This window comes from Rhinolophus sinicus, linkage group LG16 (assembly GCF_036562045.2).
Source record: "Rhinolophus sinicus isolate RSC01 linkage group LG16, ASM3656204v1, whole genome shotgun sequence".
Taxonomy (NCBI): domain Eukaryota; kingdom Metazoa; phylum Chordata; class Mammalia; order Chiroptera; family Rhinolophidae; genus Rhinolophus; species Rhinolophus sinicus.
In genome coordinates this window covers 39,237,290-39,251,154 of record NC_133765.1, presented here as the reverse complement: position 1 = coordinate 39,251,154, position 13,865 = coordinate 39,237,290, and the positions used below count along the sequence as shown (strand labels likewise).

Here is a 13,865-nt window from a genome sequence, read left to right as displayed (position 1 = left end):
ATGTTACAAGGGAGGCACCTGGGAGGAACGTGCCTCCGTTTTCTGATATAATGAGACTGAACCCAGTTGGCTTCACAGGGTGCTTCTCTGGGATCACACACCCAAAAAGCGGGGAAAATTCAAAGTTCTTGAATGTACAACCAGAGGAGTCTTTGCCCAGAGGGGAAGGGAGAAGAGAAAGAGCTTAAACAGAGCAGGGGCACAAGACCAAACAAGGAGTCACAGCCTCAGAGAGGACAAACGGGGGACAGCATGCCCAGACAAGCTGGGAACATTTCACCGTCAGCTACACGCAAGAAGCGACATGGAACTGTGATTGACATGGGCAGCTCATGTCAACAGTTTAGACTCTGAAAGACACTCTCCACAACACGTTTCAAAGGAGCCGACACTGGGCAGCCGAGGCTGTACCCCCGTCCCCACGGCCTGCGTCTCATGTACTCACCCAGGGACCCTGAGCTGGGCAGCGCTCCACCTCCTGTCCACGGCTCTCGTCCTTGCTCTAACTTGAAGATGACATCCGGTTTCGTAACTTCATACCCTGTTCAAGCGAAACCATACAGGCTTGGCCCTGCATGCGTGGGCTTTAGGGCCCCTCAAGAATGGGCAATGTCTGGCATCAGAGCTGACCCAGCTATCCCCATCTGTGCATCAACGAGTCAGGAATTCTATGAAATGGTGACAGTCTCCCTGGTGGCTCAGAGGTCTAAGAAAATCCAGTCTCAAACTATCCAACACTTCAGAGGCTCTGCAGCCAGTCTGCCTGCATTCAAACCCAGGCTCCTTCATTCCTTGGGAATGTGACTTACCCTCCTCATTAGAAAATAAAGGAGAGTAATTGTACCTGCCAAACAGGATTGGTCTGTGACTGAACAGAGTGTGGCATGCAGGAAGCTATGTGCCAGAGGCACCACCACCCCACTGGCACCATCGCTGAGTTTCAGAGGCTGCACAAAGAGATTGAGATTTTGCTGGAACGTGAGCTCCAAACACCTTGTCTGGTGTCCCAGTCCAGGAAACTCTGATCTACATTTAGGTCCACAATCATTAACCATTTCAGAAGCCCCACAGCTCTGAGGAACTAAAACAAAACAAGCAAGGAGCTGGGCACAGAGTGAGGCCCCTGGGACGCTTTCTTACCCAGGGACACCAGGCTACTGTAGTTCTCCAACATGACGTCCTTGTATAAGTCCTTCTGACAGGCATCCAGCAGCTGCCATTCCTTCTGGGTGAAGTCGACGGATAAATCTTCAAATGACACTGAGTCCTGTGAAAACACAATCCCAGTGAGTCTGCAGCAGTCGTCAGGGCCTCCAAGGGGGGCACCACTCTCATCACAGCAGGACCAGAGAATGCCACCACGTCACTGTCTCCATTGCGTTCTGCTGGACGAAAGGCCACACACATCCTTCTGGCCCTCCGTGTACACAATACACAGGAACCAGACCACACGACTGGAAATCTTCTGAACCACCAAAAATTATTTACTAAACCTCAGTTTTGGCATTGGAAGAGGTGGTAGCAAAATAAAGATAAAACAATATCCTAGAAAACTGCTTATTCTTGTAGAAAGCTACAAACACGTACACCCATGAGTAAAATAAGCTGTTCAAGTAGCTACAACAGAAGCTCAGTGTGGATCAAAGCAGGGGCAGTCTCACTCTACTTAGTATCACGCTAGGCTCTGTGCAAGAGGCAAAGCTGGAGATGACCTTTAGGAAAGTAGTGTTTTCCACCAAAAAAGGGGGTGCAAAAGCATCCTGGAAGACAGCAGCTCTGATATGGGCCCCAAAACTGCTAGGGCGGAGGAAATACAAACAGTTCAGTCAGATAGATCACAAATGTCGGGCCACAATGGGAGTTAGCCATGAAAGATTTCACAGGGAGGGAGTGCTATAACCAAATTTAGCTTTTGAAAGGTTTTCTTGGATTTTAGATCAACATGGATTTCTGTCCCAGTCTCCTGGGATGACAAGAAAACACAGTCTTTTAAAAATTCAGAATACCATTGGAAAATAAGAAAGTTGACCCTACACAGCACACCACACACTTTGAGAGGAGACAGTGAGCCTGCAGACAGTCAACAGAAAGTATTCATATTGGGTGACTGAGACTTAAAAATGCAGAGCTCAGGGCACTGTGGACAACACCAAATGCATGTCCCGGGAGTCCCAGGAAGAGAAAAGAAAGCACGGTGGGGAAAGAAAGTTTCAAGAAACTTCTGGCTGAATGCTCCCCAAATATGGTGCAAGCACAACCTACAGAATCAAAAATCCCAGTGACCTCAAATTGGATGAACATAAAGAAATGACCAACACTGTCATAACCAAACTGTTACACAATAAGGTGAAGAAACAAGTCACATCACTTACAGGGAACAGCGATACAAACAACTGCAAATTTCTTATTAAAAAGCACACAGGCCAGAAGGAAGCAGAACATTTTTAAAATGCTGAAAGGAAAGACCTGTTAACCCAGAATTCTGTAGCCAGTTTACATATGCATCACGAGTAACTGTGGAATAAAGACATTTGCTAATGAAGAAAATGAAGAGAACTGAAGGGCAGCAGACGTGCTCCAAAGAATTACTAGGGCAAGAGCTTCAGATGGAAATGATACCAGAAGATAACTTAGAAAATAAAGAAAGAACAGAAATGGCAAATATTTGCACAAATATTCTACTTTATTCTTATTCTTCATACTTTAAAGAATGTTTGACGGTTAAAAGCAAAAATCGTATCATTTTCTGATGGAGTTTTCAATATATATGCATGGAATATAAGACAGCTATAATACAAAGGAAAGAGGGTAAACGGGCAGAAATCGGTAAGGTTTCTACATTCCTACTGAAGTGGCAAAACTACATTTAAAACTTTTGAACTTCAAATGACATGATTAAAAAATGAAATGACAAGCTACAGACTAGAAAAAATTATTGGCAAATCATATTTCTGATAAAGAACTTGACCCAGAACTTAAAACAAAAATATTTTAGGACTCAATAATAAAGACAAGCAACTCAATTAAAAAACAGGCAGAATAAATACATTTTAACAAAGAAGATATAGGGATGGCTAATAAGTACATGAACTGAGGAGCCACATAATTAGTTATTAGGAAAATGCAAATAAAAACCACAATGAGATACCACTTCACGTTCATTAGAATAAATATAATCAAGAAAGACAAACGAGAACAAGTATTGGAAAGGATGTGAAGAAACTGGAACTTCATACTGGTAGGAACCGTTTAAGACGCTACGAACTGCGGCAGTTTGTTGAAAATTAAATCTAATTTCAGCATACAGGTCAGCAATGACTCTCAGGTATGCACTCATGAGAAACGAAAAGTAAATCCACACAAAAACTTCACCATTACTTACAACCACCACAAGGGGTAAATAACCCAAATGTGCATCAGGTGACGAATGCATAAATAAGAAGTGTGTCCACAGGACGGAATGATCTCTGACGTGCTACAACATGGGTGGACCTCAGGAGCATGCTAATCGGAAGAAGCTTTTTGACAGCAGCATAATCTTGGTAACAAAGCCTAAACCGATACTGCAAGCAAGGAAAAGCAAAGGCCGACTTACACATGAATGCTGATGTGAGAACTCTAAATTACACTATAGATAAACGTTAACGAAGGAAATATGTTAAGACTAAGTTGGGGTTTATCCCTGACATTCAAGGTTGGTTTACCATTTGAAAAAAAAAAAAATCAATGATATTCACTACTTTAATAGATTAAGAAAAAATAATACAGGGCCAGCCCAGTGGCTCAAGTGGTTGGAGCCACGTGTTCCTAAGGCTGAGGTCACCGGTTGGATTCCCACATGACCAGTGAGCTGCGCCCTCTACAGCTAAGATTGTGAACAACAGCTTTCCTTGGAGCTGGGCTGCCTTGGGCTGCTATGGGCTGCCACACAGCCTCAGGAGGGGGAGCGCAGGGCTCATAATACCATCATGGGCCAGGGAGCTGTGTCCTACACAACTACACTGAGAAACAACGGCATGAACTGGAGTTGGGGGATGGGGGGAGGCGGAAGAAAGGGGGGCAAAAAAGTCTAAAGAAAAAATACAGAACCACCTCAATAGATATAGATAAAGCATATCTGCAAATGGAGGAATTCACATCAGAGGAACTGCAAATAACAGTAACATCTAACAGAGTTTTTAAAAGCACGTTTAAAATTTTCAAAAATAAGGACTAGATTTCATAAGGCAAGACTATAAAGGTATGAAAAAGAATTAGCATATAAAAAAAACAAGATTAATACACCAAAAATGGAAAAATAATTAACATTTATTTCTTATAAAAAGTCTTGGCAAAATAGGAATTCAGTGGAATTTCTTTTTACTAAAAAAGGGTATTGCTGAAATTTTTGTGAACATGGAAAAATCTTATCAAATCTAAAGAAAAGTTATTAGAATTAATAAGTGTGCTTAAGAAATTCCTGGACACAAATATGCAAAAATCTGTATTTTCCATGTTTTGGCAGCAAATAGAAAGCAGTGTCTAGTTTGAACCCTTTGAAGTAAATCCATAAAGCAAGGAAATGGGTCCAGAGGTCAGGGTCCTGGTTCCCTTAGTCAGGAGGGCGAAGTGACGGGACAGGGCACCTGCGGGGCTGCAACTGGGCTGGGAATGCTCTGGAATGCTCTATTTCTTCACCTGCGTGGTTGTTTTACTGGTATTCAACTGATAATGCATTAAGCTGCACTTTTACCTTTTATGTACTTTCTGCATGTGATTCTGCTTCACAATTAAAGACATAGGTAAATAAAATAAACCATTATGGTCACTAAGTTCTGCTGTGGCATTTTCCTGTTGAGTCATACTCTGAGAAAAACTGCAAAATGGCTATAGGACCTACGTATTTATTATAATGTTTCTCTTGAAAATATTACTCATTATATAATTTATTCGACTTCATCAAGGAATGACCAAGAAATATTTATTTTCTATGAAGACTTAATTTTTTTCTTTCCTTTCGATAATGCAACTCACATTACAACTGCCAAAAACTTGAGAACTAAGTAAGTCAGCAGCTCAAATTCAAAGACGTCGTGGGACACTACGGTTTATAAAAGTTCAGACCTTAAGAATGTCTCAAGGATCTAGTTAACACTGCTCTAATTCTGTCACAATCTGGGCCTTCTCTTCTGAAGCTCTTTTTCCCTGATTCCTTATCTATTTATGTTTTTCTTTTTCACTGGAAGACTTGCACACTTCTAATCTCCTAGGAAAATAACGAGGAGTAAACAGTCAACTCACCTGTAACATGGTCATTTTCTGTTCCCTGTGGGAAATGATTAGCAACTCTGAGAGCTTTCTATCCTGCGTCTCTTCTGCTTCTTCCTGAAACTCTGCTGAGGTCGTGGCGAGGTCTTTGCAGAGATCAGCTGCTGGTTGGAGCCTCCTTTCCCCTCCTGCACACGATCTGTGGGCTTAGGGACAAACGCTTCAGTTAGAATATTCATCCTCACGGAAAATCTGTCCCTCTCTTGCCAGGAATTAGGAATTCATGACCACCCAGGGCCAGAGTGTGTCATCTGCATAACAGATAGGGTAACAAGAACAGAAACAGGATGTAGTGTGAAAGAGCAGCGGAAGTCTGCATTACAAGCCTAAAGCAATACCAGAAGTAAGTCATTCTGAGAGCCAGCCAATGTTGTGCGAGCAGTGAAGTCACTTGAACGGGTGATATAGACAGAAGTTTGGAAAGCTTATGTCATTTGGGTTAAAACAGTTGAGTTTCAGTCAATCTTTTCCTTTTACTGGCTAAGTGACTGGACACAAATAAACAAACTTCATTTTTCTGAGCTTTACTGTCCTATTAAAATCTTTTGTAACCTGCATAATTAATGTCTGCTAGTTTTATCAATTTCTGAAGGAAGTGTGTTAAAATCTCCCAATATGATTACAGATTGGTCAATTATTCCTTGTAAATATCACGTTGATGTTTGGATTTTGTATATAAGGCTATGTTGTTTGATGCACAGAGGTTCCATATTTCTGGAGGATGACGTTTTACCTATTGTAGGATGACACTCCATACCCCCCATTACGCTCCTTTCTTGCCTTCTAAGCCTCCATTTATTTACTTGATAAAATGATGAGGATAGGATAATGTAGACCGCTGGGTCACTTTCAGGTGGGAGACTTACGAATTTGATATTAAAAAGAAAGTGACCAATTCCTTATAACAATAGTTAATATTTGAGTACTTTCTACACATAAGACAAAATACTAAGTACTTTATAATTTAATACTCACGATGACCCAATAAGGCATTTAACATAATCTCCACTTTACAGAATGAAAACTGAGATTTAGAGTGATTTTGAGCGCACCCATGACTGACAACTATTAATTAAGTAGCAGAATTGGAATGTTATTTCTCTTTCTTGCTATGTTCAAGGCATTTACTGCCAAAATCATGTCATTTGTGTGTATTTATGCACATCCCCCATGTATCTTAAAGTTCTTATTTCCAAAAACACACAAAGAACAGCCTGCTCTTCCCTGTATTGTACTAAAAAGCAGTACTTAAAAAAATCAAGCTCCCCTTTCATGCCTTTCTGTGATTCCAACGTCAGTGCCAACTCAGAAACACATGTTGAAGTTTCTCAGTTACACAAGAAGGCATTCCTTGGTATCTTAAATTGTGAAAATATATGCATCATAATTAGAGCAGGAGCTGACACACATCAGCACTACACAAATATCAGCCACAGCTATTACTACAAAAGTAAAATATGACGGTGAAATTTAGAAACATATACCAACTATTATCTATGATATCACCATACCACAGACAACCATTCTTAAGAGATGGTGAAAATTACTGGGATATTTTTAACCAAAAAATAAGTATATGGCACATTTAAAAACTATTTTTGTTTTTTCACACTATGGAAAGAACATCTTTCCAGGTCAATAAACATACCTGTATAATAATATCAACAGTTTTCTTATATACAATAATAACAATATAGAAAATAAAATCTACTCATAATAGAAAAAAAATTCATAAAATATACAGGAATATACTTGACTAGAATATGTAAGATCCATATAAAACAAACTGAAAACACCAAAGGGGACGAGAAAAACAGAATTCATACATGTACAATTTGGTCTTGTTTTGGGATAGGAAGACTTCATATAGTAAAGATAATTTAACCCAAAATGTTTTATATCTTTAGTTAACTCCACTCCTAATCTCAAAAAGTTTTCCTTCAACAAGTAGCTATAAAGTTCATCTGGAAGAAAACAGGTTCAAGAAGAGCTCAGATCCTTTTGGAAATACAAAATAATGAGTGTAAAAGGTCCATGTAATATTAACATATTTTATAAAATTATTATAATCAATAAAGCATTTGACACACAGATGAATAAAGCATTAGAGTCCAAATACGTCAGGATTTAGTATGCAATGAAATGTGGCATTTCAAAGCCATGAGTAAAACTGGATTACTTCACAAACAGAAGTGGTAACATTTGAAAGAAAACAAAGCTAGTTATTTATCTCTTACACTACAACAAACTACTTCCAGATGGATTAGAATTTAAAATAATAGAAACCGCAATAATGCATGAAGAAAACACTGGTGAATATTTGGGTAATTTGGCGTAAATTTTCCCTACACATGATACAAAAGCCATTATTTCTTTTAAAAAACAGTCAATAAATTTAACCATTGAAAAATGTAAAAACTTGTGTGGTTAAAAAAATCAACCATAAATAACATATAGACACACCCCCATGTCCCCAAACCGGGGAAAATAAACCCAACACAATATGTCATTTTCTTTGCATTCTGTTTTCACTTCATCTCATTTCCTGTAATATATTCTGGCATTGTGATGAATAAAACTACGTTTATCATTCAAACCATTCCTTAAGCACGCAGCCAAATGCACAATGTGATTTTAAAATTCCCTCTGTGGTTTTGTCAAAGACTACTTGGTGACGTTTACTTGGGTTTCATTGCAAACTTATAAGGTAGATTTATTGTAGAGAATATACAGAATTGAGAATTTCAAAACAGGGCGTGATAAGCCACCAGTACGGTGGTTTTGAAATATTTCCGATATTTGTTACTCAGCACAATGCAGACTCAACCTTATTTTAGTTTAATTTAAAAAATGTTCCGGGGGAAAAGGGGGTAAGGGGCTGGATTGCTCAGTGGTTAGAGCGTTGTGCTCATAACACCAAGGTCACTGGTTTGATTCCCACATGTGCCAGTGATCTGTGCCCTCCACAGCTAGATTTAAAACAACGACTTGACTTGGAGCTGATGGGTCCTGGAAAAACACAATGTTTCCCATTAACAAAAAAATTAAAAATTAAAAACAAAATGTTTCTGACATTCTAGAGAGGTGCTTCTAGTGTTGCGGATCACAAATGGCTCATTCTGAAAATCACAACAAAAGTCCATTCCTATTTTTGAACAGTAATTTTTTCTGAAAGTTGGCCCTTAAGGGAGAACTTAGCCATGAACTGTTACTTACACTGGGCGCTCACATGTCACCTCATCCACCGAAGCCCAAGCCCTTCACTGTAGGATCTGGCCCACTTTAACTCAATTGGTATTTTTTTTACCTTGGCAGTTTCCTGCATGGCACTGCAGTACTCCCTGAGACAGCCTCACATTCATCTTCAGAAGGAAGGAGCAGCCTTCATCACCATCCCGTCCTTCCACTCAGCATCACGTTGTAAAGGAATTTCAGGACAGTAATAAACGTGACATTTACACTTATTATGAGTCAGGGGCTCTATACCCCACATGGTCTTTTCAAATGCATTCGGCACAGGGGTCCATCCACTTGCCCAGAATCGATGACACACTAGGAAGGAAGTGGCAGATCTGAGCCACTGGTCCCATGCCTGTGATCCCAAAGTCCACCACGCCTGTGAACACAGGCAAAGGACTCCAGAGTCCCTGTTTATATTCCTAGGATAGGCACAATACAGTTCCCCGTCCAGAAAACATGGCATCGGGGCAGACTAAGGATAAAATGAGAAGGTAAGTTCTGACAGGCCTGTTGAAAATCTCCCCAGGTAAGTTTAAACTTCCCAGTTGGGACAAAATATTCCAAGTTGCAGAAAGACATTCATGATCTATTGTAACGGTCTTAAGCAGCATATGCAGCATATTCCCAATTTTGTTTTTCTGGAGGAAATATGAATAAGGTGTACTAAAAACATATTTACATTTATTGGCTACAAGAAATGTACCAAAATGTTAGCAGTGACTATCTCCTTGTGATGGGATAATGAATGATTTTATCAAGACGCTCCAAATTGACTAGTGGACATATTTTAAATTTATAATAGAAAAAAATACATTACTTTTTAATGTTAATCCTTAAACCAAGAAAACAACAGTTTCAGTCTAGCATTACATGGGAGAAACAAAGTAAACAAATAATTAACAAATAAAATGAAGAATGTTTCGATGGCAGCAAAAGGCATTAAAGCTAGTGGGGGAGAGATCATTTCTTTCCACTCCCTTATTTTCAGATGAAAAAACGTGCCGCCCAGAAATCGGGAGCGATCAGCTCCAAGTGGCAGAGGAGGATCAAATGGGGAGATAAGGATTTCAGAGCAATGTTGCACCTGCCACACCAGCTATTGTCAAAAGTTGTTTGGTTTTTAGGGGTGTTTCATTTGCTTGCTTGTTATTTTAGGAGAGAAGTCCTTTAAAACACTCTATTGATAAAAGTAGCGCTGAGCTGTGTGAAGTCAGGTTGGAGGCGGGATAACAGGCCCAGCAACCAGGTCCCCCTCGCCCCTGACTGCGCTGGTTCTGCTCAGATACTCACACAATAAACGCTTTCTGTTCAGCCATCGGGTCCCAGCCCTTCAACCGAACCTGACCTGGGCTGGCAGCCAAAGACATCCAGGGAAGCCACGTGCGGAAGGTAGCGCCTTTTAATAATCGCCCTGAAAGGAAACGTCCAACGGGTAAGAACCCAGAGGGCCAAGGAGCAACGCCTCAGGACAAAGGCCGGCACGCAGACATCTCCCACCCGGTCACTCACCGCACGCGCCCCCGCCGGCCTCATCCTCGCCCTGCGCTCGGAGCCCGGTCGGGACCCAGCAGGGCCCCAGACAACGTGTGACCAGTGCGCCCAGGCTCCTGCGTCCTGACCCCAGCTCCACGCCGTGCGGCCCCAGGCTCCCCAATTAACCCTACGCTCCGGCCAAGGCCCCATCGGTGCCCGCCGCACACCAACCCCGGGACCCCCGGATTTCCCCGCCCGCCTATGCGCTGATACCCACAGGCCTCGAACCCCGCAGCCCAACACGGCCCCCAAAGTCATCCCTAACGGGCTCCCCACAGGCCCCAACCGCCGGTCGGATTTCAACCCCAGTCCCTGCACACTCAAAAATCGCCGACACCGACCCCCAGGCCGCTGGCCTCGGGTGCACTGGACCCGGAACCACGTGACCGATCGCGGCCCCCAGAGTCGCCGCCGCCTCGCTCCCGGCCGGCACAACGCCCCGGCCTGCGGGCCTCGGTGTGATCCCTGCGGATCCGTTGGACCCCGACACGGCCTGGACAGGGTTGGGAGTCTGCAGACACCAACACACTCGCCTCTCGCGTGGCGGCGAAGGACAAAGAGAAGACGCGTAACCCTAAAGTGTCGGTGTCCATGCGAGCGCGCGTGCGCGAGAGGACGGCGCCTCCGAACTACATTTCCCAGAAGGCTGCGCGGCTCGGCGGCGTCCTAGGAACGCTGGTTGCCTAGAGACGCGGAGACGGGTGCCAGCCCTGGACCGAGTTTCGTGAGTACAGTTTTGGAAAAAACATAAAGGATTAGGATTTTAAAAGACTCGGAATTCAAATCCAAAAGTAGCCTGAAAAAAAGACAGTTGGCTTACGAATTCAGTTGAGGAAAACAGAACAAATATTTTTAACACATTTATGGAAAGCAAATAGGAATTAATCCACGGGAAAAAGTGAAGCTGATCCATAATTCAGGTGCTGTGGGGAGAATCATCGACAAGTAACTATCCTTATTAAAAAGAGAGAGAAGGGTAGGATTTTAAAAAGAGAGAAATAACAACAGACACATAGGAAATTGAATGAGAATCCTCTCTGTTAAATTCAAAATTCTTTATGACACTAATAGATGTATCAAATTTGACCCAAAAAACAAGAAAACCTAATCGTGGTAAATAATAAAGAGATTCTCTGCCGAATAGCATCAATCATTGAGTTCTCCGTGAACTCTTTCAAATATCCAGCGATAAGAGAATTCGTGTAATTTCAATAGTTCCAGAGGAATTAGAAGGAACTTTATTAAATAGCATAGGACACCAAAATCAACAAATTATGAATTGAAAAGGAAGCTGAGACAGAAGTATCCATGCAGAAATATTGAGAAATATTTAACAGAGAGAGGCTGCGATACCTCACAAAAATATACTATAACCAAGTGGATTCTATTGTAGAAATATAGATAATCAGGTTATCCATGAATATTACCGTCTCAACATATCAAAGGAAAAAATTAAAAATATAATCACCTCAATAAGATGAAAAGAAAATTTAAAAGTACATTTTACATTAAAAAAATAACAAATTAGAACATGTGTTTTCTACTTTCACGTGATAAAAATATAGACTTGAACCATAAAGCCAGTATGCTGTGTAATGCTGGAACGTTACAAGTTACGAACAAGGTATGCATACCTAAGATCAAGATTTTAAGAACTGGACTAATATTTGAAATCCAGAATATATGGGTAATGTGTTTCAGTGATCATTGGTGAAGTATACACATTTCTACAACACTTGTGGTTTATTCTATAAATTGTCAATTATTTTTTTCCTGTTTTTGTATTGCCTTATCTTTTTCTACTAGATTCACGGATTTGAATGTATACTTACTAATCCTCAATGTTTTAATTTTTTCTGTCTATTCCTTGTCTTTGAACTTTGTTTATAAAATTGTTGATCTCTTAGATTTTAGTTTTGACATCAAATTTATTTAGTTTTTCCTTTATGGTTTCCTTAAGTGTCTTAAGAAACCCTTCTCCATCTTGATAGCATAAAATACTTCCTTGTATTATCTTTCAGTTTTGGCACTCAGCATTGACATTTACATTTTAATCTATCTGGAGTTGTGTGTAGTCATGTAGTGTGAGATTCTGATCTAATTTCATTTTGTTTCCACATGGAAAGCCAATTTCTTAATCCCAAGTGTATTAGTTTGCTAAGGCTGCCATAACAAAATACCATAGACTGGGTGGGTTAAACAACATTTTGTTAATATCCAGGAGACTGGAAGTAGATCAAGGTGTTGCCAGATTTCGTTTCTTCTGAGGACTCTCTCCTTGGCTTGTAGGTGCCTGTCCTCACATGGTTGTCCCTCTATGTGTGTCTATGTCCTAATCTCATAAGGACGCTGGTCGTTTTGGATTGGGGCTATCCATTTGACCTTATTTTACCTTACTTACCTCTTTAAGTCCCCAACTCCAAATACAGTCCTCAGGTGCTTGAGGGTGGGGGCGTTAGGACTCCAACATGTGAATTTGGAGGGGAGACACAGTTCAAACCGTAACACCAAGTATCAAATAGGCCACTCTCTCTTCAATACTTGTAAATTTCTTCCTTTTGTACCTGAAGTTCCTATTTGTTCAAAGGTCCCTTTATGGAATTTTTGTTTCACTGATCTATTAGTCTATGGCTGTGTGAATACCACATTGTTTTATTATTCTAGCATTTAAAAAACCTCTTGTATCTAAAAGGGAAAATTTCGGTAATTGTGTTTGTAATTATTGTGTTGGATAGTTTGAGATCTGTAAACTGTCATGTAAATGTTAGAATCTGTCACATTTCAAAAAAAAGCCTCTTATTGTTTTGATTGCAATTGTATTTTTATATTTTGTAAGTTAATATTTTTATTATACTGACTCTACTACATCAATGAATCTGTCAGTTTTCAATTGTTATGAATTTTAATAGCATTTTATAATTTTATTCATAAATTCTGCTTGTCTTTATGACTCCTAGAACTCATTTTAAATTCAACATTGTATATATTCATAGTGTATCATTCTCGTTGATATCATGAACGTGATTTTCCCCCTGGTACATTTTCTTATTGGTTATTGCACTATGCACTGAGTGTTTGTGTAGCTCCAAAATTCATGTCGAAATCCTAACCCCCAGTGTGGCTCTATTTCCTTAACCTTAAGGACATTTAGTTTAATGAGGTCCGAAGGCTGGAGCTGTGATCCCATAGGATTAGTGTCCTCATAAGAAGAGACACCAGGGAGCTCACTATCCCCAGGCAAGACCGTAGGGAAGGCCATGCAGACGTAGTGAGAAGGGATCAAGAGACCTTTCTAGACCAATGCACGTTTACCTGAGGGATTAGTTAGCATTTGAGTCAGGTGGCTTTTTCAACTCAGTAAGCCAAATTCCTATTTTAATTCTACCACCTCAGCCCCACAGCTGTGAGTAAGGAGTTATTTTGGCAATGTCACAGGGACTTACTGAGTTCAATACTCTGCCTTGGGATGAGATTTTGGGGCTTCAGGTCTGTCACTGTCGAACTTAAAAGCTGATAAGACCAGAAGTAGCCATCTCATCTCCTGTCCCCGATTTCCTCATAAATGTGAACTTTTATTCACAGTCATTCCCCAATTTTCCCAGAATCTTAACATCAGGGCCACAGGTGCTTGGTGTACACAAACAATAACACCACTTCATACGATGGGCAAGAAACGTTCCATCTTATAAATCTGAACAATCTGATTCTCGTCTTTCAGGAACAATACCTAAACCACATGCCCCACTTTTCTGTAACAGTTTGTCACGTACATACTATTCCAGAGC

The 13,865-nt window shown here is 40.7% G+C and overlaps 1 protein-coding gene across 9 annotated transcripts in view; it reads right to left on the bottom strand.

Annotated features, from left to right (window-relative positions):
* LOC109456436 (zinc finger protein 84) overlaps positions 1–13,865 on the bottom strand; it is a 36,297-nt gene that overhangs the window by 11,438 nt on the left and 10,994 nt on the right. The window contains exons 1-6 of one of the 9 annotated variants that reach the window (XM_074321243.1): positions 10,614–10,724; positions 9,838–9,958; positions 8,615–8,859; positions 5,281–5,453; positions 1,141–1,267; positions 446–541 (exon numbers count right to left, since the gene is read on the bottom strand). In XM_074321243.1, coding sequence (XP_074177344.1) covers positions 446–541; positions 1,141–1,267; positions 5,281–5,453; positions 8,615–8,669 — 451 coding nt within the window. In that variant the 5' untranslated portion in view covers positions 8,670–8,859; positions 9,838–9,958; positions 10,614–10,724. Of the gene's footprint in view, positions 1–445; positions 542–1,140; positions 1,268–5,280; positions 5,454–8,614; positions 8,860–9,837; positions 9,959–10,056; positions 10,389–10,421 lie in introns of those variants that run through there. The other 8 variants (XM_074321242.1, XM_074321249.1, XM_074321250.1 and 5 more) reach the window with 8 other exon arrangements.